The 27003-nt window shown below is 47.6% G+C and overlaps 1 protein-coding gene across 1 annotated transcript in view; it reads right to left on the reverse strand.

The window, feature by feature from the left end:
* LOC144484372 (NACHT, LRR and PYD domains-containing protein 12-like) overlaps positions 1-27003 on the reverse strand; it is a 71849-nt gene that overhangs the window by 20937 nt on the left and 23909 nt on the right. The window contains exons 5-7 of the mRNA XM_078202894.1: positions 23009-23179; positions 19200-19370; positions 13776-13943 (exon numbers count right to left, since the gene is read on the reverse strand). Coding sequence (XP_078059020.1) covers positions 13776-13943; positions 19200-19370; positions 23009-23179 — 510 coding nt within the window. The remainder of the gene's footprint in view (positions 1-13775; positions 13944-19199; positions 19371-23008; positions 23180-27003) is intronic.

The raw sequence follows: 27003 nt of genomic DNA on the forward strand, positions 1-27003 counted from the left end.
AAACATTCATTTCCACATCCTTCCCATTATTAAACTCTGACCAAAGGGGAACAGATTTCAAAATGAAATGAAGGTGCAAATGCCTGGTGACTGTCCCAGTATTAAATTAATTAAACACATCAAAACATTTTTGGTGGGGGGAGTGGGTGGGGGCTTTACTCCAGAGCCTGGGCAGTAAAGAAACAAGGGAGGCTCCCCACTCCCCCATCCCTTCCCTGATCTGTGTCTCTCCCTCTGCGTTTAACCCCCACCTCCAGCTGTGTTTCTGACTCATTTTACAAACCACACCAACACTGAGAATCTCCCTCATTCGATATCAATACATTCAATCTCAGCAATGAAGCTTCTATCACCCCCGCCCCCCTCTCTGTCTCTTTCACTCTCCCCCCAGATCGAGACCTATCCAATACACAATCTCTGCACCCCTCCCTCTCTTGCTCTGGATAATCTGTCCTGATCTCTGCTCTGTTTCTCTATCTCAGCGTGAATCTGGAATGAAGTGCTCTCTCTGATAAGTTGCTGTCTGACCATTTAAAATAATGATGTACGCTGTGCATCATGTTTTAAAGCTCAGGATGAGAAGAGAACAGTGGGAGGGGGAGCAGGAAAATCCACAATCCCACCCTGAAGTGGCTGCTGCACATTTTATTGAACCATTGAATTCAGCCACTTCAACCCTGTTCGGGAATTAAGGGAATGCAAAGGTGCCCCTGAGAATAGGCCTTGAATTGAGGCCTAGCCACACAGGCCTTGAATTGAGGCCCAGTCACACAGGCCTTGAATTGAGGCCTAGTCACACAGCCCTTGAATTGAGGCCTAGTCACACAGGTCTTGAATTGAGGCCTACTCACACAGGCCTTGAATTGAGGCCTAGTCACACAGGCCTTGAATTGAGGCCTAGTCACACAGGCCTTGAATTGAGGCCTAGTCACACAGGCCATGAATTGAGGCCTACTCACACAGGCCTTGAATTGAGGCCTAGTCACACAGGCCATGAATTGAGGCCTAGTCACACAGGCCTTGAATTGAGGCCGAGTCACACAGGCCTTGAATTGAGGCCCAGTGAAACAGAACAATCCTTTCCATCCACAAATCCCAGTGCCCTGTCTAAAAACACAAGGAGGACTCTAGGATGGAGAACAAGCCTTTCCTCAGGCTCAGGAATGTGAATTTCAGCTCCCTCTCCCTCCCGAGTGCTTCACAGTGAGAGAGGGAGACGGAGAATGTTACAAAGAGAAACTCAGTAAAAGTAGATTGAAGCGCTGCCCTGGGCTCTCACACAGCACCGTGACATTACTGAGAGTAAAACACAGGCACTGTCCAATTGGCCAATTAAACCGGGTCCCAATTGCAGCCTTTTTCATTCCAAGCCCCTGTGAGAACTCGATCGAAACGCCCTCTCTGCAGCTCTGCCTTACCCTGTTCCTCTCCATATCCCACCCTCCTTTCCCTCAATCTTTTATGTTTCAACTGTGGACACTGATACAGTGTGAGGAATATGGGGCGGGGAGGAGGCACAGAGTATGAGTGCACAGCAAGATCCCACACAGTCTGAACATGGCCAGATACAATGTGATATTTAAGTGAGGATTGAGGTGAAGTCAGTGGGAATGAGGGACCACACCTCTCCCTCTCTCCGCCCCTCTTCCTAACAACGTGACCGTTCCTTTCCTATTTCTAACCTCAGCCCATATTACCTCAGTGTGCAGATCCCCCTCGAAGTGCCTTTCCGCAGCCGTTCAACTATCCTTGATTAACAATGCCACTCCTCCACCTCTTTTACCAGCTTCCCTACACTGAGTGAAACATCTATACCCCGGAACTTCATTCTAGTTCAAAAATAAATCTTCTACCGACACTCTGAAAGCGAATTATTAAATAAGACTAACTCATTGGGACAAACACTGGAAAATTAAATTCCCAATTCAACATTGCAATCACCTGTGGAATCTTTGAAAGTTTGCTATCAAATATTTTTTTTTTCACACTGGTCGCCATAAGCTGCATCCACAAAGTATTTTCAGTTGAGGTACAGAACGGGGGTGAGATAGAAAATAATGCTTATTCAGTACTCTCCCCAGAAAACACACTAAGGACGATATAGCACCGGGCTAGATATAGTTTAAAGCTGTTTCTACACTATGCGAATCAAGCACCCTGACGGCATCTGCAGCAGAGATTAAAAATACAGTAAACTGCTCTCCAAATTGGCCTCCCAAAGATTTGCAGACCAGTGGTTCCTCACAGAATGCTGACATCTCAGAGGCCATTTGGTTCACTGTGTCTACACCGACTGAAAAGACTAACCAACATGCCCAATCCCAATTTCCTCTGCAAGCCTGCTGCCAAGAAGCTCTAAATAAACGTCCGTCAAACTCCTAAACGACTTGTGCGTTTCTGCCTCTGCTGAAATTTCAGACACTGAGTTCCACGCAATACAACCCTCTGGTGAAAAAAACAGAGACATTTGTGTATCTCTTCTAAAATTCCGACCAATCGCATTAAGTGTTTGCCACCAGTCACTGATCACCATCCTAATAAAAATGGCGTTTGCAATTTACGTTATCGAGGTCCCTCACAACCTCATCCCTTGCCATCTAAAGTCCCCTTGCCTTCAATGACCCGGCGAGGACAGGACCAGCGAATCCAATTGTTCCTCATAGCTGCAATTTTCCAGACCTGGCAACACCCTTTTATGCATCCTCGACACCCTTTCCAATGAAATGTCAGTCATTGTGGATTCGATTACAGTAACTACAAACAGTGCTGAAAGTTTTGTCTAATTAATAAGAACAAAGAACAGTACAGCACAGGAAACAGGCCCTTCGGCCCTCCAAGCCTGTGCCGCTCCTTGGTCCAACTAGACCAATCGTTTGTATCCCTCCATTCCCAGGCTGCTCATGTGGCTATCCAGGTAAGTCTTAAACGATGTCAGCGTGCCTGCCTCCACCACCCTACTTGGCAGCGCATTCCAGGCCCCCACCACCCTCTGTGTAAAAAACATCCCTCTGATATCTGAGTTATACTTCGCCCCTCTCAGCTTGAGCCCGTGATCCCTCGTGAACGTCACTTCTGATCTGGGAAAAAGCTTCCCACCGTTCACCCTATCTATACCCTTCATAATCTTGTACACCTCTATTAGATCTCCCCTCATTCTCCGTCTTTCCAGGGAGAACAACCCCAGTTTACCCAATCTCTCCTCATAGCTAAGACCCTCCATACCAGGCAACATCCTGGTAAACCTTCTCTGCACTCTCTCTAACGCCTCCACGTCCTTCTGGTAGTGCGGCGACCAGAACTGGATGCAGTACTCCAAATGTGGCCTAACCAGCGTTCTATACAGCTGCATCATCAGACTCCAGCTTTTATACTCTATACCCCGTCCTATAAAGGCAAGCATACCATATGCCTTCTTCACCACCTTCTCCACCTGTGTTGCCACCTTCAAGGATTTGTGGACTTGCACACCTAGGTCCCTCTGTGTTTCTATACTCCTGATGACTCTGCCATTTATTGTATAACTCCTCCCTACATTATTTCTTCCAAAATGCATCACTTCGCATTTATCCGGATTAAACTCCATCTGCCACCTCTCCGCCCAATTTTCCAGCCGATCTATATCCTGCTGTATTGCCCGACAATGTTTCATGAAGTTTTATTTCATCTCCATTTTCTTATATTCTCTGACTTGGGTAATAAATTAAAGGATTCGGAAATAGTTCTTCATCACCCCTTCAATTTTGATTTTGTTTTGTCCTGTTTTATTTAGAGACCTTCACATCGTTACTTCGAATCTCGCTCGCTGCTCCCACTGCTCTCCTGTTCTTCCAATTATTGTGTATCATGTTGCCTCCTTTCACCTCCCCAACATGCATCTGCTTAGAGTTCTGTGCGTGTGTTTAGTTACATGGGCAATTGTTCTGCTCAGTGAATAAGTCCACTGCTACCTCTGGAAGTCTGTAACAATCTTCCATTCTACCTACCACAGGACTAATTTTTCTGTCGTCTGCAAACTTCTAGACTATTCCTGCTGCATTTCGGAGCACTGCTCCTTCGTCAGGTGAGTGGGAGTTCTGTTCACAAACAGGGCATATAGAGACACAAACTCAATTTACAAAATAATGGTTGGAATGCGAGTCTTTACAGGTAATCAAGTCTCAAAGGTACAGACAATGTGAGTGGAGAGAGCGTTAAGCACAGGTTAAAGAGATGTGTATTGTCTCCAGATAGGACAGTTAGTGAGATTTTGCAAGCCCAGGCAAGTCGTGGGGGTTACAGATAATGTTACATGAACCCAAGATCCCAGCCGTCCACATGTGTGCGGAACTTGGCTATCAGTCTCTGCTTAGCGACTCTGCGCTGTCGTGTGTCGTGAAGGCCGCCTTGGAGAACGCTTACCCGAATATCAGAGGCCGAATGCCCGTGACCGCTGAAGTGCTCCCCGACTGGAAGAGAACACTCTTGCCTGGTGATTGTCGAGCGGTGTTCATTCATCCGTTGTCGTAGGGTCTGCATGGTTTCCCCAATGTAGACAAAACTGGTGGAGAGGTTTGAGTGCACGGAAATGTAAACTGACACAACTTATATTGAAAAGGGCTGGAACAATGTACTTTAATAAATGATGAAAAGTGGAAGCTCGAAATGTTCCGATATTTCACAGCTGGATTTACACAATACACAGAGCAATGTCTCTGAAACTCTGGAATTGCTGCAAATGTAAGAATCAGCCATCATCTTATTGAATACTGGAACAGGATTTCAGGAAGATTATTCCAGATTTCAAACAGCCTCTCGGTGAAGTGATTTTACTCACTTCACTTCTGATCCATTTCCCCATCATTAAGAATCTGTGCCCTCTAGTTCCTGACCATCTCTTGAGAGGGAAGAGTTTCTCACTCTTTAACCAGTCCATACCTCTGAGGATCTTGAATCTCTCTATCAAGTCTCCTCTCAGCCTTGTTTTCTCTGGGGTGCGGGGAGAAAACATTCATTTCCACATCCTTCCCATTATTAAACTCTGACCAAAGGGGAACAGGTTTCAAAATGAAATGAAGGTGCAAATGCCTGGTGACTGTCCCAGTATTAAATTAATTAAACACATCAAAGCATTTTCAAAGCACATCAAACACATCCAAGGCTGCTCAGGGAGACGAGAGATGAAATCGCTGGGCCTCTGACGCAAATCTTTGTCTCGTCACTGGACACAGGTGAGGTCCCAGAGGACTGGAGGATAGCTAAAGTGGTCCCGGTATTTAAGAAGGGTAGGAAGGATAACCCGGGTAATTATAGGCCGGTGAGCTTGACGTCCGTGGTGGGGAAGTTGTTGGAGAAGATTCTTAGAGATAGGATGTATGCGCATTTAGAAAGGAATAAACTCATTAACGATAGTCAGCATGGTTTTGTGAGAGGGAGGTTATGCCTCACTAACCTGGTGGAGCTTTTTGAAGAAGTGACCAGAATGGTTGACGAGGGAAGGGCCGTGGATGTCGTCTATATGGACTTTAGTAAAGCGTTTGACAAAGTCCCTCATGGTAGGCTGGTGAAAAAGGTTGGATCTCATGGGATAAAGGGGGAGGTGGCTAGATGGGTGGAGAACTGGCTTGGTCACAGAAGACAGAGGGTGGTAGTGGAAGGGTCTTTTTCCGGCTGGAGGCCTGTGACTAGTGGTGTTCCGCAAGGCTCTGTATTGGGACCTCTGCTGTTTGTGATTTATATAAACGATCTGGAAGAAGGTGTAACTGGGGTGATCAGTAAGTTTGCGGACGACACAAAATTGGCAGGATAGTGAGGAGCATTGTCAGAAGCTACAGAAGGATATAGATAGGCTGGAAATTTGGGCAAAGAAATGGCAGATGGAGTTCAATCCTGATGAATGCGAAGTGATGCATTTTGGTAGAACCAATGTAGGGAGGAGCTATACGATAAATGGCAGAACCATAAAGGGTGTAGATACGCAGAGGGACCTGGGTGTGTAAGTCCACAGATCCTTGAAGGTGACGTCACAGGGGAAGGTGGTGGTGAAGAAGGCATATGGCATGCTTGCCTTTATAGGACGGGGCATAGAGTATAAAAGTTGGGGTCTGATGTTGCAGATGTATAGAACGTTGGTTCGGCCGCATTTGGAATACTGCGTCCAGTTCTGGTCGCCACACTACCAGAAGGACGTGGAGGCTTTGGAGAGAGTACAGAGGAGGTTTACCAGGATGTTGCCTGGTATGGAGGGGCTTAGTTATGAGGCGAGATTGGGTAAACTGGAGTTGTTCTCCCTGGAAAGACGGAGGATGAGGGGAGACTTATTAGAGGTGTATAAAATTATGAAAGGCATAGATAGGGTGAACGGTGGGAAGCTTTTCCCCAGGTCGGTGGTGACGTTCACGAGGGGTCATAGGTTCAAGGTGAAGGGGGGGAGATTTAACACAGATATCAGACGGACATATTTTACACAGAGGGTGGTGGGGGCCTGGAATGCGCTGCCAGGCAAGGTGGTGGAGGCGGACACACTGGGAACGTTTAAGACTTATCTAGACAGCCATATGAACGGAGTGGGAATGGAGGGATACAAAAGAATGGTCTAGTTTGGACCAGGGAGCGGCACGGGCTTGGAGGGCCGAAGGGCCTGTTCCTGTGCTGTATTGTTCTTTGTTCTTGTTCATTTTTGGTGGGGGGAATGGGTGGGGGTGGGTTTACTCCAGAGGCTGGGCAGTAAAGAAACAGGGGAGGCTCCCCACTCCCCCATCCCTTCCCTGATCTGTGTCTCTCCCTCTGCGTTTAACCCCCACCTCCAGCTGTCCTTCTGACTCATTTTACAAACCGCACCAACACTGAGAATCTCCCTCATTCGATATCAATACATTCAATCTCAGCAATGAAGCTTCTATCACCCCCGCCCCCCTCTCTGTCTCTTTCACTCTCCCCCCAGATCGAGACCTATCCAATACACAATCTCTGCACCCCTCCCTCTCCTGCTCTGGATAATCTGTCCTGATCTCTGCTCTGTTTCTCTATCTCAGCGTGAATCTGGAATGAAGTGCTCTCTCTGATAAGTTGCTGTCTGACCATTTAAAATAATGATGTACGCTGTGCATCATGTTTTAAAGCTCAGAATGAGAAGAGAACAGTGGGAGGGGGAGCAGGAAAATCCACAATCCCACCCTGAAGTGGCTGCTGCAAATTTTCTGTCTGACCATTTTAAATCATGTCACCCTGTGACCACTGTTTGTGTTGATCACTGATTCACATTGAGAAATGAGGCTGGGGGCAGTGGTGGGAGATGGAAGCAATCACAGTCAGTTGTCAGTGCACTGAACTTGGGGAGTGGAGCCACGGTCTCCCAGCAAGATAGGCTGCAGGGAAAATACACACAGCAAGATCCCACAAGCAAACTGCTCTGTTACCCTCCTGTTTCCCCCTCTCTCTCACTGTTACCCTCCATTTGCCATTTCTCTGTCTCTCTCTCATAATAACTCACAATCAGAGGAGAACGATGGGAGACAGAGAGAGAGAGAGCAGGAAAACCCACAGTCACATCCTGAATTAAATGCATTATTTTGTTTTTAACCATCGAGTTCTCCCACTTCAGCACTGACACTGTTCGGGGATGAAGCAAATACAAAAGGACATTCTGAGGGCCCTCTGAGATTAGGCCTTGAATTGAGGCCTAGTCCCAGAGGCTGCATTAAACCTCGGGGACAGAGAACAGTTCCCCCCTGGAAGGAGTGAGGGGGAAAAGGGAACCAGTGATCCCCAGACCCTGCCCCTTCCACCCTCCCCCCACCATTAAAACAACAAATCATATTGGAATTTCCCTCGACATTATTACAAGATTCAACACAAAAGCAAATAGAGGGAGCAGCGGGGAAGGACTGCAGGAAAGTGAGTGAATAATGAGACCCACACCGTTCTCCCTCGTCCACTCTCCCACACACTCCCCTCTCCTGCACTCTCTCTCCCTCTCTCTTCTCCTCCCTCTCCCTCCTCCTCCACCTCATTTTCTCCCCCGACTCTTGCCCTCTCTCTCGCTCCCCACATTCTCGAACCTTCGATCTCTCCCCCCCTCACTCTCCCTCACCCTCCACCCCCCACTTTTCCACTCTCTCTCCCACTGATTCTCTTCCCCTCACACTCTCTCCTCCTCACTCCCTCCCCCACATGCCCTCCCAGTCACGTTCCTCCTCACTTAATTTCTCCCTTCCCCTCACTCCCTCCCTCAATTTCTTCCCCCTCAGTCTCCCGCCTCACACTCTCCCCTTTACTATCCCTTCCTTAGTCTCTCTCCCCTCACACTTCCCCTCTCGCCCTCCCTTCTCACTCTCTCCCTTCCCCCTCACTGTCTTCCTCATCACACTATCTCACCTCAGTCCCTCCACTCTCTTCCCCCTCAGTCTTTCCCATCACACTATCCCACCTCGAACACTCCCCTTTACTCTCCATCCCATCAGCCTCTCTCCCACTCATGCTCTCCCCTCACTCGCCCTTCACTTACTCTCCCCCTCGCTCTCTCCCTGTCCCTCTCCCTCCTCTCTCCCTCATTCTTCACCTGCTCTCCCCCTCACTCCGTGCCTTTCTCCCCCTCACACTCTCTCCCCCTCACTCTCTTCACCCTCTCTCCTCCTCACTTTCATCCTCCACTCTTCCCCCTCACTCCAGCCCCTCTATCTCCCCCTTCACCCTTCCCCTCATTCTCCTCCCCCACACTCCCCTCATTCTTATCCCTCATGCGCTATCTTCCCGTCACTCTCCCTCCCCTCCTCACAATCTCCCTCCCCCATTCTCTCCCTCACTTTTCACCTATTCTCTCCCTCATTCTATCTCCCATGGCGCTCTCCCCTCACACCATCTCCCCTCAACCTCACTCCCTCTTCACCTACTCTCCCCCTCACTCTTTCTCCCATTGAGTGTATTTAGGATAGAGATAGTCACGTTCTTGATTGGTCAGGGGATCAAATGTTATGGGGGAAAGGTGGGAGAATGGGTTTGGAAACTTATCAGCCGTGATTAAATGGTGGAGGAGACTCGATGAGCAGAATAGCTGAATTCTGCTCCTGTATCTTACGGTCTTTTCAGTTTCACGCTCACTGTTAGCGTTTACACTATTTACACTATTATTATTACACAATTATTTACACCAGGCCCCCGCTCTTTATTAGCTTGTGTATGTATTAGTTTCAGCATTCCAATGATTCACAATTAGCATTTAATTAACCAATAAGCATTTAATTGTAAATAACTACAGTTATACAGATGATAAAATTAGGAATATTCATTACAATTACAGAGCAGCAGCATTAACCCTTTCTCTTCCAAGACTCGATAACACAGATCATGTCACATACTGAGCAGTATTCAGTTAAAACTAGCCCAGACCAGACAACACAATAAAGTTAGTTTAAATTGAAATAATAGATGATATGAATAGTTTGTTCTGAAGAAATGATACTAATTTGAAAGTGATTAATTCATAGTCTTTGAAGAATTTCCCCGATTCAATGTGAAGCTTTTAATGGTGTAGAATATCTACCCACTTTTCAGCGCCGGCATCTGCAACTGTAGATGGATGAAAAGCAACAATCCGACAAACACCAGGTAATATCTGTCATGGTAAAATAAACAGTTTGATAAATAATGGGAATATCTGACATCATGCATCTGTCCTGAGATCTCTGGGATAATCCAAAATAAATCATACATTCAGAAATTATATAAAGCTGAGGTGGGTGTGCAGGAACAGAGTGAAATTGTGAATTCTACCTTTCTATGCTCTCGCTCTGTATCTGCTCAGTGAAATATAAGGAACAAGGAAAGAGGAAACTGCATTTCCGAGGCTCTGATCCTGTGCAATGCTGCTCCAGTGTTCCTGTGTTGCTTTCCTTCTCGGGATGTCGGTTTCAGAGGAAATGCTATCACTTTTGTCCAACTTAAATTTAATTTGGTTATGGGGTGCTGAGAAGTCATGAACCGCTGTCGTGCATGAGTTTATTGCTTGTAGTTTGTGATGTGTGTTTCTGTGGGTGGATGGCTGCGTGTTGTGTGTATTTAAGAGAGATTCTGTGTTTCTCTCTCTGTAAGTCTCTCTGTCCATCAGTACATGGGTAAGAGTGTGCAAGTGTGTGTTTGTGAGAGTGTGTTTCTCTGTGCCTGTGAGTATGTGTGTGTTTGTGAGTGTGTGGGTGTCAGTTTGTGCCTGTGTGTCTGGAAATAGGTGCAGGTGTGTTATCTTGGAAACAGGAATTACAGAGTGCAGCAGAGTTTACCCACTCCCATTCTGAATGGGATCAGTGTCTGATAACTGCACCAAATGTACACATTACAGTCTGAGATCATCCCCAACTACAATCTCCAGACAATATCTCCCAGAGGGAATGAGGGAACAGAGTTCATGTACAGTGTCTGGTGATAAAAGGGTTAATTCACCAGCCGGGGTTCCTGCTGCAAACTCCAATCCCTGTCAATATTGTTCAATATTCACGCTGCAGAAACCGGTTCCCAGATGCAGACATGGGACTCACTGAACTTGTCTGAGGCTCACAGAGAGCAGCGCCTGCAGTAGCTGTGAGCCACCAGCAGATGGTGGCATTGTGTCACTTTAATCACCAGATAGTGAAAGAGGTTTTGAGGAGAGGCTCGTGGAGCCTTTAATTCATTCACAGAGACAGAGAGGAAACTCTGACAAGATTGACCAATCTGCCCCCTGCTGGGTACTGTCAGAATCACACACACACTGTTCTCTCTCTGGAGAATGATCTCTGCTGCTCCATTTTGAAAGGAGGTTGAAGACTCTGTTGCTGAGAACACTGACAACACATTGCTGCTTAAACAATGGTTTGCAGCAATCTTTCCTTCAATGTGGAGACTAAAACTACAACAGTTTTCCAGCTGGGAAACCAGGTAAGCAGGGAAATCAGTGCCAGGCTGGAGGGGCTGATGGAATAGGGAGGGAGAGGGGCAGGAATGAAGGGTTTGGAAGGAGCTGTCGAAGATCTTCACAATTCAGGATTTCACTGTAACCGGTGGAGCAGCAATTTTTATAGATTGAAATGTTCCCACTGTCACTGTCAGTCCCCGTCTGGATCCCTGCAGCGGCTCCAGCTGTCGCTTTCCATTTGGACTGAACTGATTCCCCTCCAGCCTGAAACAGATTAAAGATGAAACAGGAAATAAACAGATTGAACAACAGAGTAAATAACAGGAGACTGGAGTTAATGGGACAAATCTTCTGGTCTCTGGATCGCCAGAGGCCAGACACACATCCGAAGATGAGCATCGGGACCCTGTGGATGTCCTGACGCACTGATCTACCTGGGAATTGTCCCAGAGGTATTAACTACTATTGGGGAACTCCCCTGCTGCAGTTAGAGTCAGATACTTGGGACAGATCCACAAAGTTTACCTGGATAGTTACTCAGGTAATGTTAGACAGCTCACCACCTGGGCTAATACCTGAATAGCACAACCGAGTCCCCCAATCACTTCCCACTGATCCCCATACTCCACCTCCCACAATCTGACTAGACCCACTCATAGAGTCACAGAGGTTTACAGCATGGAAACAGGCCCAACTTGTCCATGCCACCCTTTTAAAAAAAAACCCCGAAACTACAGTTCCACCCATATAGACTCAGTGGCCGAACCCTCGGATATATCCCCTCTCAGTACGGCCGTGATGCTTTCCCTAATCAAAAGTGCAACACCCCCTCCTCTCTTACCTCCTGTTCGATCTTTCCTGTAGCATCTGTACCCTGGAACATTGAGCTGCCAGTCCTGTCCCTCCCTTAGCCATGTTTCAGTAATTGCTATAATATCCCAGTCCCATGTACCCATCAATGCCCTGAGTTCATCTGCCTTGCCCGTCAGGCCTCTTGCATTGGAATAAATGCAGTTTAATCTGGACTTCCCCTGTTCTCTGTCTTGCTTCTGTCTGATCTGTCTGGTACTAGGATTACTGACACTGCCTTTACGAATTAATGTGCTCTCTTTAACTTCCGTGCTGTCCTCAAACTTCTCTTTTGTCTCCCTACTGCTTTGGATCCCACCCCCCTGCCAACCTCGTTTAAAAGCTCCCGAGCTGCTCTAGCAAATCTCCCCGCCAGGATGTTAGTCCCCCTCCAGTTCAAATGTAACCCATCCCTCTTGAACAGATCAGCCCTTCCCCAGAAAAGATCCCAATGATCCAAAAATCTAAATCCCTGCCCCCTGCACCAGCTCTCAAGCCAGTCATTCATCTGCCTAATCCTCCTATTCCTACTCTCACTAGCACGTGGTACCGATAGTTGTCCTGAAATTACTACCTTCGAGGTCCTACACGTTAGGCTTCTGCCTAACTCTCTGCATTCACATTTCAGGACCTCATCCCTTTTCCTACCTATCCCGTTGGTACCAATATGTACAACGACCTCTGGCTGCTCACCCTCCCCCTTAAGAATGTCCTGCAATCGCTCAGAGACGTCCTTGACCCTGGCACCAGGGAGGCAACACACCATCCTGGAGTCTCGATTGCAGCCACAGAAACGCCTGTCTGTGCCTCTAACTAGCGAGTCCCCGATTACTACTGCTCGCTTGCTCTTTGCCCGACCCTGTCCCACAGCAGAACCCGCTGTGGTGTCACAGGCCTGGCTACTGCTGGTATCTCCCCCTGACAGGCTGTCACTCCCGTAAATCATCTCTCCCTCCCCTCCAGCTCGACTACCTCCCACTAGCCCTTGAACAAATCTGACTAAACCTCCCAACTTGGCCTCATCCGTCCCACCCTCCCCTGACCTGACACAGAAACATGGAAGATAGGAGCAGGAGGCGGCCATTTGGCCCTTTAAGCCGACTCCACCATCCATCACAATCATGGCTGATCGTCCGACTCAAAAGCCTAATCCTGCTTTCTCCCCATAACCTTTGATCCTGTTCGCCCCAAGTGCTATATGCAGCCGCCTCTTGAATACATTCTTGACTATATCTCTGACTTAAACTGATTACTCAAGAACCAACCCCAACCCACTACTCTCCAAAGCTATTAACCAATCCCAACCCCTGACCACGTAACCAAATCTAACTAGACACCCAACAACATTACCAACTCCCAGCCACCATCCAAACTGCTGATTAACCCTCCAACCCAACACAATACAACTCGACCACTCTTCCGACACCCAGAACTAATCCTTGAACCTCTCCTCAGCTCCCTGACTAACCATTCATCCAACGACACACCAACCCATTCACTCCCACAATCAACTAACACTTCTGGAGCTCCCCGGGGTCACTGTGCTGTAAATAAGGTGTGCTCGCTCTACCTCGAATCCACTCTGCTCTGATGGAGCTCCCCGGGGTCACTGTGCTGTAAATAGGGTGTGTGCTCTCTCTTCCCCGACTCTACTCTGCTGTGATGGAGCTCCCCGGGGTCACTGTGCTGTAAATAGGGTGTGCGCTCTCTCTTCCCCGACTCTACTCTGCTGTGATGGAGCTCCCCGGGGTCACTGTGCTGTAAATAGGGTGTGTGCTCTCTCTTCCCCAACTCTTGTCTGCTCTGACGGAGCTCCCCGGGGTCACTGTGCTGTAAATAGGGTGTGTGCTGTCTCTTCCCCGACTCTTGTCTGCTCTGATGGAGCTCCCAGGGTCGCAGTGCTGAAGATCCTGGGAGAAATATGCAGCAGTTTCAGGTTGGGAGAATTTTTAAACATACCGACAATCTGCTTACCATTGCTGCTGCTTGGAAGATTCAGGCACATTTATATTTTAAATCCATTTACATTTTAATTGTTACTCTCAAAATTAACACAAACACTCACCAGATCTCCTCCAGACTGCTGCAGGTCAGTATGAGGCGGCGGAGAGCAGGGACAGATTGATCTGTGAAGGAGTTTGTTCCCAGGGACAGAAACCTCAGTGGCTGTTTTGTACAGAGAGCGGAGGCGAGATCCTCAGCACAAGAATCTGAGAGAGCGTTATTATCGAGACTGGAGACCAGAGAGAGGAATAACAGGAATCAGGCTCAATCCCCAGTGTTTTAAACAATACTGTTAATAACAATAATAATGTATTGTATCAGACATTCCAAAAACACAACCTGCATTTCTGTAGAATGAGGAAATACTCAATGCTGAAAATGAAATATAAATAAACTGGAAATGCTCAGCAGGTTCGCTAAATACGTGTGAAGAGAGAAACAGGGGTAAAGTTTGAGCTTCCATTGGAACTGGGAACGGGCAGTGAATTGACAGGTTTGAAGTGACAGCGGTGGGTGGCTGGGGAAGAAACAAAGAAAGGACAAACTGGAATTACAGGAGTGATTAAATGATAAAAGTGATGATGGGACAGGACCATAATCACAGGATCACCATGTCCTTACTCGGAGTGGCTCGGGAGGGACATGGGATGGTCAGTGGTTTGGGAATGCAGTTTGTGGTGAGGTTGAAGATAATGGCTGTGATTTTACCAGAAGCTCTGAAGTCCCAGCATGGGGATTGGGAATGGGTGGTGTGTCCGTGTGGGCAGGATAGGCAGAGTTATGAAGGTGATATTGTCAGAGGGGGACAATTAACGGCTGGCAGGCAGGGGGAGCTGCCCACTGAGGCAGCCCGGGCACGGGGCAGTCCCGGTTCAGGCAATGCTGGCACCATCTCCAAAGGCAGCAGGACTTTCAAACACAGCAGCTCTGGAGGGAGCAGCGAGGGAGCTCTGCTTATTGAATGAAGGACTGAAATGTCAGAAAGCAGAGCAAGGCTTGCCCCCCCCCCCCTCCCTGGAGGGGCTCCTCCCAGCTGCTCAGGCTCAGAGGGAGGTCCTGTTCCCTCAGGATGGGAGGAGATTATCCCATCGGTATAAGCCAGTCTGGATGGAGATTGCTGGGAGGTGAGCAGGTTTCAGACACGTGGTTACAGAGTGGAAAAGGATCAATGTCCTGATGTGTTCTGCCACGGTGAGTGCAGCACAGCCTGATATGTGAATAAGGATGAGGGGGAAACTGTGGAAAGAACATCTCCACCCAGACACTGGCAATGCAAAGGACTTGCAGAATGTCACTGGCTGTCCTGTCTGGAGACAATACACATCTCTGTAACCTGTGCTTAATGCTGCCTTCTCTCACATTATCTGTCTCTTTAAGACCTGGTTGGCTGTCGGGATTCGCATTCTAATCAGTATTCTGGAACTTGATTTTGTGTCTCTGTGCCCTGTTTGAGAGCAGATTTCCACTCCATCTGACGAAGGAGCAGCGCTCCGAAAGCTAATGCTTTTGCTACCAAATAAACCTGTTGGACTTTAACCTGGTGTTGTTAAAACTCTTACAATGCAAAGGCAGCAGCATTGACTGTCAGAGACATGTCCGTTAGGCTGCCACCAGCATAGGCTCGAGCAGGGCTGACCAACATATTCACCGGGCAAACACACGTCAATGTTTTTCTCACTCAAGGTGCCGGTGAGTAAATTTCAGAATGATAAAGTTTGGCACAGCAGAAATTTCAATTAAAAACTAAACTGAGATATGAAAAGAAACAACTTGCTGAGCACAATAATGAGTAATAAATAAAGATGATTATTAGAGTTTAATCCTCATCAATCACAAATTGTTTCTCTCCCACATTTGCTGCAGATCGGCTCAAAAACCTATCAGCAGCAAACATGGGAAAGAAACGGGATGTGATTGGAGGAGCAGCTCCATGCAGATTCTTCCATTCAAACTGAACTGTGTGACTGAGATTCTGGAAACTCGCTCCGGGGGCCGCATTGAGGGGCTTCGAGGGACACATTCACCCCTTGGTCCACACGTTGGACAACCCTGGGCTACTGCATGTGTTTGATGGGTGAGTAACAATTTATGTGTTTGGAAAGAGAGCAAACATCATCAGGGAATGAGTGAGGAAGAGTGGAGACGTCCAGGTCTTGCCATCCTTACACCAATGGAAGATGAAGTGCTGGATCAGGAAGGCCTGGGGGCAGAGTGGGTAATTACTGCTGGTGGGATGGGTTGAGTGGGTGGCCTAATGAATGGGCACAGGAGAGCGTCTGGTGAGGACAAAACATAGAGCTTGTTTATCCATCACTGGTCACAGAGAGCAGTCTGAAGGACGTATTGGGATAAGAACAAAATACCTAGGAACAGGAGAAGGTCATTCAGCCCCTCGAGCACACTCCATCACGGCTGATCTAATTGTAGTCTCAACTCTTTTCCCCGTAACCCTTGATTCGCTTCTCAATCCAAAATCATTCTTAACTCAGCCTTGAATATATTCAATGACTCTGCCGCCACGAGTCTCCAGGGAAGAGAATTCCACTGACCAGCCACCATCTAAGAAAATAAATTTCTCCTCAACTCAGTCTTAAGGGACTGACAATTACATTTTAAAATCTTTCCCCTTGTTCTGGTCTCTCTGACAAGAAGAAACAGCCTCTCAGCAACCACCCTGTCTCATCCCCTCAATGCGATCACCTTTTAATCTTCTGAACTTTCATAGATATTGCTCCAATCTGCTCAAATTGTCCTCGTACAATAAACCTCTCCATCCCAGGAATCAGCCGAGTGAACTTACTCTGAACTGGTTCCAATACAATTCTATCCTTTTGTAAGTAAAGAGCTCAACACTGTACACATTACTCCAGTTGTGGAGCCTCCCTGAGCCTCTCCACATCCCCTTGAAACATCTTTGCATCCTCCTCACAATTCAGATTTTCACCTCGTTTTCCATTATTCGCAAATTTGGAAATATTATATTTGATCCCCACATCCATATCATTGATATAGATTCTGAATAGCTGAGACCCAAACACTGATCCCTGCCGTACTCCACTAGTTAGAGGCTGTCAACCCAAAAGAAACCCATTTATTCCAACTCCTTGTTTCTGTCCATTGATCAGTTCTCAATCCATGCTGGTATATTCCTCCCAATCCCACGTGCTCCAATTTTATTTAATAACCTCTTGTGTGTGAATCATGCAACTATAGAATCCCCAGTGTAGGAATCGTCATTCGGCCCATCGAGACACACTGACAGAGTAACTTACCACGGTCCGCTCCCCATAAACTCACAAATTTACTGGGGCTAATCCACCTAACCTACATATCTTGGGACACGAAGGGCAATTTTACCATGGCCAATCCATCTACCATACATATCTTTGGAGTGTGGGAGGAAACCGGAGCACCCAGAGGAAACACACGCAGACACAGGGAGAATGTGGAAACCCCACACAGTCACCCAAGGCTGGAATTGAACCCGGGCCCCTGGCTGTGATGCAACAATGTTAACCACTGTGTCACCGTGCCAGCATTTCATAAATCCATGTTGGCCCTGTCTAATCCTGCCATTAATTTCAAAGTGTTCTGTTCTCTCTTCCTTTATTATAGATTATTATAGGATTTCCATACCATCAATGTCAGACTAATAGATCTGCAGTTGCCCGGTTTCCCGTAACCCCACATATTTACGCCACTAATCCACCTAACCTACACATCTTGGACACTAACGGGCAATTTAGCACGGCCAATCCACCTAACCTACACAGTTTATTTGGACTATGGGAGGAAACAGGAGCAGCCGGAGGAAACCCACACAGACACGGGGAGAACGTGAAAACTCCACAGACAGTCGTCCAAGGCTGGAATGAATCCGGGATCCTGACGCTGTGAGGCAGCAGTGCCAACCCCGGTGCCACATCTTCAATTAATCTAATACACTCCTTGAATTAGCAACGGCTGGAACACTTCTGCTGCTCTTCTCCAACTGAAAGGAATCTATTTTTGTTGGAAACGCCACACATTTGCACATCACCATGTCTTAAACAGCTTGTTGTGTGATTGGCACTGGAACGTGCTTCTCCAAGAAATTGCTTGAATAGATTCTGTGAACGAATCTTCTTTTCAACTTTTGACAATCTGAGCGATTTATACAGTAAATGGAAGCAGCCACAGGAGCATTGACCTACAGAGGGATCTGTGTGTACAAGTACCTGGCAACACAGGTGGATGAGGTGGTCAATAAGGCAGACAACATGCTTGTCTTCATCGACCGGGGCATCGAGTGTAAAAGTTGTCAAGTTATGTTACAGCTGCATGAAACTTCAGTTGGCCACATTGGAATATTGCTTGCAGTTCCGTTCGTGACACTCCCAGAATGATGTGGATGCTTTGGAGAGGGTGCAAGGAAGGTTTACCAGAATGTTGCCTGGTCAAGGACGGTTAGGTTATGAGGGGACATTGTATAAACACAGATTGTTTCACTACAAAAAAGGGAGGCTGAGGGGTGACCTGATGGAGGTATCCACAATTATGAGAAGCATCAATATGGTGGATAGTCGGAGACTTTTCTCCAGGGTGGAATGGTCAACTACAAGAGGGCACAGGATGAAGGTTAGAGGAGCAAAGTTTGGAGGGAGGTGTGTGGGGTAAGTTTTCACCCAGAGGGTGGTGGGTGCCTGGAAGGCACTGCCAATGGAGGTGGCAGAAGCAGGCACGTTTCCAATGTCCAAGGTGCATCTTGGTAGATACATGAACAAGAGACAAACAGGAATAGAAACCGCAAATTGGCAGTAAGTTCTGGGTCTGAATAAGGGTTAGGAGGCGCCACAGGCTTTGTGGGCTGAAGGGCCTGTTACTGTGCTATGCGGTTCTTTGTTCTTCTTTGTATATGAAGATTAAAATCACCCGGGATTATTGCAATGTTTTTACAAGGCCCCATTATTTTTCCTGTGCATTGTGTCGGAGATTGTGACTGTTGTTAGGAGCCTATAAATGATTCCCACAAGAGAACTTTTAACTTTGCTCATACTTATCTCTATCCAATCTGATTCCGCATCTGGATCATTGGAACTAAGTTCACCTCTCGCGACTGTACTGACATCTGTTACTAACAGAGTGACTCCACCGCCATGTCCTGTCCTCCATTTACTGTCATCCACTCACTCTCCCCCTTTTCACTAATCAATGGATGTTGTGTCCGGGGAGAGCTGTGCACATCTGAGGAGGAGGAGAGGACCTCAGAGGGTGAACCGTAACATTATTCCCCCACTCCCTCAACATAAGGATTTGTGGGACTGACATCCCATTGCTCAGGGATCAGAGAGAGAAGCAACAGGAGTCAGAGGAAAAGCAGTTTTCCTTATTCATAACTGACGCCAATAGTAACGGGCAGTGTTTTTTTATACAAATACCAGTGGTGAAATTATATTGTTGAATATTCAGTTATTATAAACACAATCTCACACAGTCTGCTAATTACCGCAGTTTCTGTATTTTACAGTCCGGATTCCTCAGAGCCACAGACAGCAGTTTCACTCCGGAATCTCCCAGGTAATTCTCACTCAGATCCAGATCTATCAGTGAGCGGTTTGTACTGAGAGCAGAGGCCAGGTCCTCGGCACAAGAATCGGTGAGATCGTTACCACGGAGACTGGAGATCAGAGAGAGAAAAATAACAGGAATCAGGGTAAATCCACAGTGTTTTTAAGAATATGATGATTAACAATAATAAGGTACAGCGCGGGACATTCAAGAAACACAACTTCAGTTGATACAGAAGGCAAAATTCGATTGATGCTGTAAATCTGAAATATGAATAAAACATGTTGGAAACTCTCAGCAGGACAGGCAACCTCTGTGAAGATAGAAACAGATTTAGTTTCAGTTCAATTCGCGAAACTTAGCAATGAATTAAATTGTTTTAAGTGACAGGGAGCTGGGGATGGGCGGGTGACAAGGAAAGAACAAAATGGAAGTGCCAGACTGATTAAACGACAAAAAGGATGATGGTGAAAGGGAAGAGCACAGGATTCCCATGTCCTTACCCTGAGTCACAGGGAGGGACATGGGATGGTCAGTGGCTCAGGAATGGAGTGTGAGGTGGGGTTGAAGATGATGCGACAGAAACCTTTTTCACACTGCCAGTGGTTCGGGTCTGGAATTACAGCCGGGAAGTGTGGTGGAGTGTGCTTCCCTTCATCGGCCGGGGCATTGAGTTTAAAAATTGGCAAGTCATGTTGCAGCTTTATAGAACCTTCGTTCGGCCGCACTTAGAATATAGTGTTCAATTCTGGTCGCCACTCTACCAGAAGGATGTGGAGGCTTTGGAGAGGGTACAGAAAAGATTGACCAGGATGTTGCCTGGTCTGGAGGGCATTAGCTATGAGGAGAGGTTGGAGAAACTTGGTTTGTTCTCACTGGAGCGACGGAGGTTGAGGGGAGACCTGATATAGGTCGACAAGATTATGAGAGGCATGGACAGAGTGGATAGTCGGAAGCTTTTTCACAGGGTAGAAGAGTCAATTGCTAGGGGGGCACAGGTTTAAGGTGCGAGGGGCAAGGTTTAAAGGAGATGTACGAGGCAGATTGTTTACACAGAGTAGTGGGCGCCTGGAACTCGTTGCTGGGGGAGGTAGTAGAAGCAGATATGGTGGTGACGTTTAAGGGGCGTCTTGACAAGTACATGAATAGGATGGGAATAGAGGGATATGGTCCCCGGAAGGGTAGGGGGTATTAGTTAAGTCAGGCAGCATGGTGGGTGCAGTCTTGGAGGGCCGAAGGGCCTGTTCCTGTGCTGTAATTTTCTTTGTTCTTTGTGTTTCTCTCCAATAGAGAGAGAGACAATTTGTTACATGTAGCTTCAGGGATACAATTTAATAAACGTGCGGCAATGGGAGGAGATGGGATTCCATGAACCCCACAGCCGGTAAGAGGACCAAACCCTCAGATTTAGCATCATTCTACATCACACTCTAAACACCAAACCAAATGAACTAACCAACTCCACATATAACCAAACAGGCACATTAATATCTGACAGGTTCGGGAAATCCGTGCACTCAGGCAGCACAGGCAGAATCACAGAATTGTGACTGAGCAGGACGAGGCCATTCGGCCCATTGTGTCTGCACTGACTCTCCGAATGAGCAACTCACTAAGTGTCATCCCCCCACCTTCCCCCAAAACCCTGTGCATTCCAGAGCTTAACCACTGGCTGCAGGGGAAGGCCCCATTCAGGCAATGCTGGCCCCAGATTAAAAGGCAGCCAGCGGCACTTTTAAAGGCTCTGAAGGGAGCAGTGAGGGAGCCCTGGTTAATGAACAAAGAGCTGAAATGGCAGAAGGCAGATTCAACCCAATTCACTGACACTTCCCTGGAAATTCTCAAGGATATATCGGTTTGGAGGGAGGCTCTGTTCCCTCAGGAGTGGAGGACGAGACCTGTCACATCAACCCAAGCAAGTCTGGATAGAAACTGCCGAGGGCCAGAGCAGGCAGCACGTGGCTGCAGTGAGGCAAAAGGATCAATAACCTGATATGTTCTGACAAGGTGAGCGTTAAACTTACAGGCTGATATGTGAATAAGGATGAAAGAGGAATGGTGGAAAGAACATCTCCACCCAGACACTGGCAATGTCCAGGCAGCAGCATCAATCTTCAGGAACATGTCAGCCTCTCTGTGAAGGATTCCGGTCAGTCAGAGATGACTGCTGCACTGCCGACACTGAGTGACCATCCTGGTGGTCCCATGATGGGCAGTCTGGCAGCACCATAGGCTTGTGTGTGTCTTTGATGGGTGAGTAACAATGGAAATTTATGTGCTTGTAGAAGAGGGCACTCAGCGTCAGAGAAGGAGCCAAGAGTGACAGTGTCTGGATTGTGTCATCCTTATGCCAATGGAAGATGCAGTGCTGGATCTGGGAGACCTGGAGGCTGGGTGGGCAATCGCTGATGGTGAGATGGGCTGTGGATCCAGAGAGAGTGAGTGAGTGAATAGATGGGCACAGGAGAGACTCTGCTGCTGAGTCCATAACTTGGAGCTTGTGTGTTCATCATTGGTCACATGGAGCTCTGGGTTAGGAACAGTCAGAAGTTTAACAGCACCAGGTTAAAGTCCAACAGGTTTATTTGGTAGCAAATGCCACTCGCTTTCGGAGTGCTGCCCCTTCGTCAGGTGGAGTGTAGAAATGCTCACAAACAGGGCATACAGAGACACAAACTCAATTTACAGAATAATAACTGGAGTGCAGTCTTTTCAGATAATCAAGTCTTAAAGGTACAAACAGTGTGAATGGAGGAAGCATTAAGCACAGGTTAAAGAGATGTGTATTGTCTCCAGACAGGACAGCCAGTGAGATTCTGCAAGTCCAGACAAGCTGTGGGCCATTCGGCCCATCAATCCTTCACTAACAACAATCCCGCCCAGGCCCTATAACAGTAACCCTACATATTAACTCTGCAAATCCCCCTGACATGAAGTGTCAATTTACCATCGCCGCTCAAACTAGCGTGCACATCTTTGGCATGTGGGAGGAAACTGGAGTAACTGAAGGAAACCTGCGCAGACACGGAGAGTACATGCAAACTCCACACAATCTGTCACCCAAGGCCGGAATTGACACGGGTCTCTGGCGCTCTGAGTCAGCAGTGCTAACAGCTCTACCACCCTGCCGACCATGATCAGCTGTGGTTCGTCCCAATTGCAGTGAGTATAGGACGAATAATTTCTATATTTTTTCATAAGATAAGCCTGGCATGCTATGAAAGACTCAAGCCAACATTTTCTCAATTGTTTATAAAATACGTTCATAAGGTGACCAAAACTATATACGTTACTTCAGCTGTGCTGTGACCACAAACCTATCAGATTTGTGACTGGCGACCTTTGCTCCCAGGCGAATTGTCCCTCATTGCCTTTTCTGTTGATTTGTCAAAGCTGTCGGCTCTTATAATATGAAGTCATGTGATTGGATCAGGTTGGGGATTCTGAGAGTCAGCACACCCGAAGGTAGAAATTCAATACAGTTTGCAGTTGCCAATGACTGGACCTCAGAGGGTGAACCATAACATTATTCCCCCACTCCCTCAACATAAGGATCTGTGGGACTGACATCCCATTGCTCAGGGATCAGAGAGAGAAGCAACAGGAGTCAGAGGAAAAGCAGTTTTCCTGATTCATAACTGACGCCAATAGTAATGGGCAGTGTTTTTTATACAAATACCAGCGGTGAAATTATATTGTTGAATATTCAGTTATTATAAACACAATCTCACACAGTCTGCTACTTACTGCAGTTCCTGTATTTTACAGTCCGGATTCCTCAGAGCCACAGACAGCAGTTTCACTCCGGAATCTCCCAGTTTATTGACACCCAGATTCAGATCTATCAGTGAGCGGTTTGTACTGAGAGCAGAGGCCAGGTCCTCGGCACAAGAATCGGTGAGATCGTTAATACAGAGACTGGAGATCAGAGAGAGAAAAATAACAGGAATCAGGGTAAATCCACAGTGCTTTTAAGAATAAGATCATTAACAATAATAATGTACAGCGCGGGACATTCAATGAGTCTTCTGAGTGCAGTTAGACAGGGACACCAGGAGATGGAGACAGTGAGTATTCTAACTGAGTGCAGTTAGACAGAGACACCAGGAGATGGAGACTGTGAGTATTCTAACTGAGTGCAGTTAGACAGAGACACCAGGAGATGGAGACAGTGAGGGGGTAACTGAGTGCAGTTAGACAGGGACACCAGGAGATGGAGACAGTGAGTATTCTAACTGAGTGCAGTTAGACAGGGACACCAGGAGATGGAGACAGTGAGGGGGTAACTGAGTGCAGTTAGACAGGGACACCAGGAGATGGAGACAGTGAGTATTCTAACTGGGGCTCAGGAATGGAGTGTGTGGTGGGGTTGAAGATGATGCGACAGAAACCTTTCTCACACTGCCAGTGGTTCGGGTCTGGAATTCACAGCCGGGAAGTGTGGTGGAGGTCGGCTGCATCGAAGCAGTCAAAAAGGAATTAGATGATTTTTTGAAGATAGGCAATGAGCTACGAAAATGGATACGACAAAAAGGCTGGAGAATGACACGAATTTCGAATGTCAATTTGGTGAGCTAGTGCAGACACGATGGGCCAAATGGCCTCATTGTGCTCCGTAAGAATTCTGTGGAGACAGTGGTTGAAAATGTTATCGATATTTCAACTGGAAGTTGGTGATGTTGCCGTGTGGACAGTGTTAGTAGCCACAGTCCCCAATGAAATCTCTCCAATAGAAAGAGACACAATTTGGTACATGTCGCTTCAGGGATACAACTTAGTAAACGTGGGGATATGGGAAGAGTTGGGATTCCATTAACCCCACAGCCAGTACGAGGACCAAACCCTCAACAACAGCGTCATTCTACATCACGCTGGAGACACCGAACCAACTGAACTAACCAACTCCACACAGAGCCAGAACGGGCACAGTAAATGTCTGACAGGTTCGGGAAATCCATCCACTCAGGCAGCACAGGCAGAATCACAGTATTGTTAGAGAGCAGAAGGAGGCCACTCGGCCCATCGTGTCTGCACTGACTCACCGAATGAGCAATTCACTAAGTGGCATTCTCCCACCTTCCCCCAAATCCCTGCGCATTCCAGAGCTTAACCACTGGCTGCAGGGGACAGCACAATTCTGGCAAAGCTGGCACCAGATTTAAAGGCAGCCAGCAGCACTTTTAAAGGCTCTGAAGGGAGCAGTGAGGGAGCCCTGGTTAATGAACAAAGAGCTGAAATGGCAGAAGGCAGATTAAACCCAATTCGCTGACACTTCCCCGGAAATTCTCAAGGCTATTTCGGTTTGGAGGAAGGTTCTGTTCCCTCAGGACTGGAGAAGGAGACCTGTCACATCAACCCAAGCAAGTCTGGATAGACACTGCCAAGGGTCTGAGCAGTGGCTGCAATGAGGCAAAAGATGAATAATCTGATATGTTCTGACAAGGTGAGCGTTAAGCCTACAGGCTGATATGTGAATAAGGATGAAAGAGAAATTGTGGAAAGACCATCTCCACCCAGACACTGGCAATGTCCAGACAGCAGCATCAATCTTCAGGAACATGTCAGCCTCTCTGTGAAGGGTTACATGGAACATAGGACATAGAACAGTACAGCACAGTACAGACCCTTCGGCCCACGATGTTGTGCCGAGCTTTGTCCAATATCCAACTCCCTATCATTCTAGTGTGCTCCATCTGCCTATCCAATAACTGCTTGAAAGTTCCTAAAGTGTCCGACTTCACTATGACAGCAGGCAGTCCATTCCACACCCCAACCGCTCTCTGAGTAAAGAGTCAGTCAGAGATGGCTGCTGCACTGCCGACACTGAGTGACCATCCTGGTGGTCCCATGATGGGCAGTCTAAATTAGCGTCAGGTTTGTGTGTGTCTTTGATGGGTGAGTAACAAGGGAAATTTATGTTCTTGTAGAAGAGGGCACAGAGCGTCAGAGAAGGAGCCAAGAGTGACAGTGTCTGGATTGTGTCAGCCTTATGCCAATGGAAGATGCAGTGCTGGAGCTGGGAGACCTGGAGGCTGGGTGGGCAATCGCTGATGGTGAGATGGGTTGTGGATCCAGAGGGAGTGAGTGAGTGAGTGGATGGGCACAGGAGAGGATCTGCTGCTGAGTCCAAAACCTGGTGCTTGTGTCTCTTCTATTGGTCACATGGAGCTCTGGGTTAGGAACAGTCTCCAGGACATGTTGGAATGTGTATTACCCTCTAACATTCTTCACTCTCTCACAAATCAACAGCTGCGGTGAGCGGGAGACAGGCGTGTAGCTCTGAAGATGGGGAGGGGTCAGAGGATGGATTGTCACATTATACTCTATAACGTCCGCCAGAGCAGATAATGTCTCTCACGATTAGCAAAGGGGTTACAATCTGGCAGCACAGAGCAGCACACACAAACCCGAGCAGCTGATGGAGGCAGGAATAGCTGAGTTCACTCACACTCTCGAGAGGACAGGTCATTGTCAGCTTCAGGTAGATGAAATGTGACTATGCAGCAGATACTGGAGCTGGAGCGTAGGATACTTTAACATTTGGAGGAGTTTCCAAAGGCTGTGTGTATCCATACACAAAGGATGGAGGAGTCAATCCAGGCCAGCAGCGTTACCATGTCTCAGGTCTGAGCACAAATAGCATCTTCGACAGAGACATTGGTGACCTTCATGGAGAGTCACATCCAGCCTATCACCCACAGGAAATACACATGAACCTGCATGTTCTCACCACCTCCATGAGCTCTGTGGAACACGGGCTGCGGGAGGGGTGGGAAAATGTGCCTGGAGTAACTGTCAGGACCTCCCCAGCTGAGCAGGGAGGGTCCAGTTTGCCCTGAATGGATAGAGGAGCGGCTGCCTGCAGTATTCGGGAGCTCCTCTCAGGATGCCTCTGGTGTGGGCAGTGGGTCCCCTTCTGCTCCGACTGTGACACAAGCACCTCACGAAGCTATGATGACAGAGACAACTCCAGCATCTGTGCAGAGGACCCGCAGTTGGCCGGATCCTTCCAGGACTCAGGAAATCTGAGGACAAAGGCCACGGTCATCGAAATCCCCAGAGGAGAGGAGAGAGGTAAGATGCTGCCTGCAGCTCAGCGGAAAGTGCGGGGATGGCGGTGGTTGTCATGGTGGGGTTGCTTCCTTGGGTTTCACAGGATTATACTTTGTTGTAACTGGTCACTTTGTTATGTCTGTATTTTGACATACTGGCTCAGGAACCTTGGTGAGCTGCTACATTCCACCTTGTATGTGGTAAAATGCTGCCACTGTGCGTCAGTGGTAGAGACAGTCAATGTTTAGTTTGGTGAATGGCCAGCTGATCCAGTGGGCTTCTTTTCCATGGATGAGCTTCTTCAGTGTTTTTGAAGCTGCAGTCAATCCAGCAAGATGAGCAGATTCCATCACACTGCTGACTTGTGCCTTGGAGATGGTGGGAAAAATTTGGGAGACAGGAGGCGAGTTCCTCATCTCCGAATTCCCAGACTGTGATCTACCCTTGGAGCCATAGTGTTTACAGTTCAGTGTCTGTTCAATGGTCCCAGTGCGCCCCCACCACTCAGGATGTTGATGGTCGAGGATTCAGCGATGGTGCTGCCATTCAATGTAAAGGGAATTATGGTTAGATTCCCGTCTGTTGGAGATGGTCCTTGCCTGGCATTTGTGCAGTGAAACATTACTTGCCATTTATCAGGTTAAGCCTGAAAGTTCTTCAGAGCTTAAGACGCTCGCTCTGTCGAAGAG

The sequence above is a fragment of the Mustelus asterias genome, unplaced genomic scaffold (genome assembly GCF_964213995.1).
Source record: "Mustelus asterias unplaced genomic scaffold, sMusAst1.hap1.1 HAP1_SCAFFOLD_102, whole genome shotgun sequence".
Classification (NCBI taxonomy): Eukaryota; Metazoa; Chordata; class Chondrichthyes; order Carcharhiniformes; family Triakidae; genus Mustelus; species Mustelus asterias.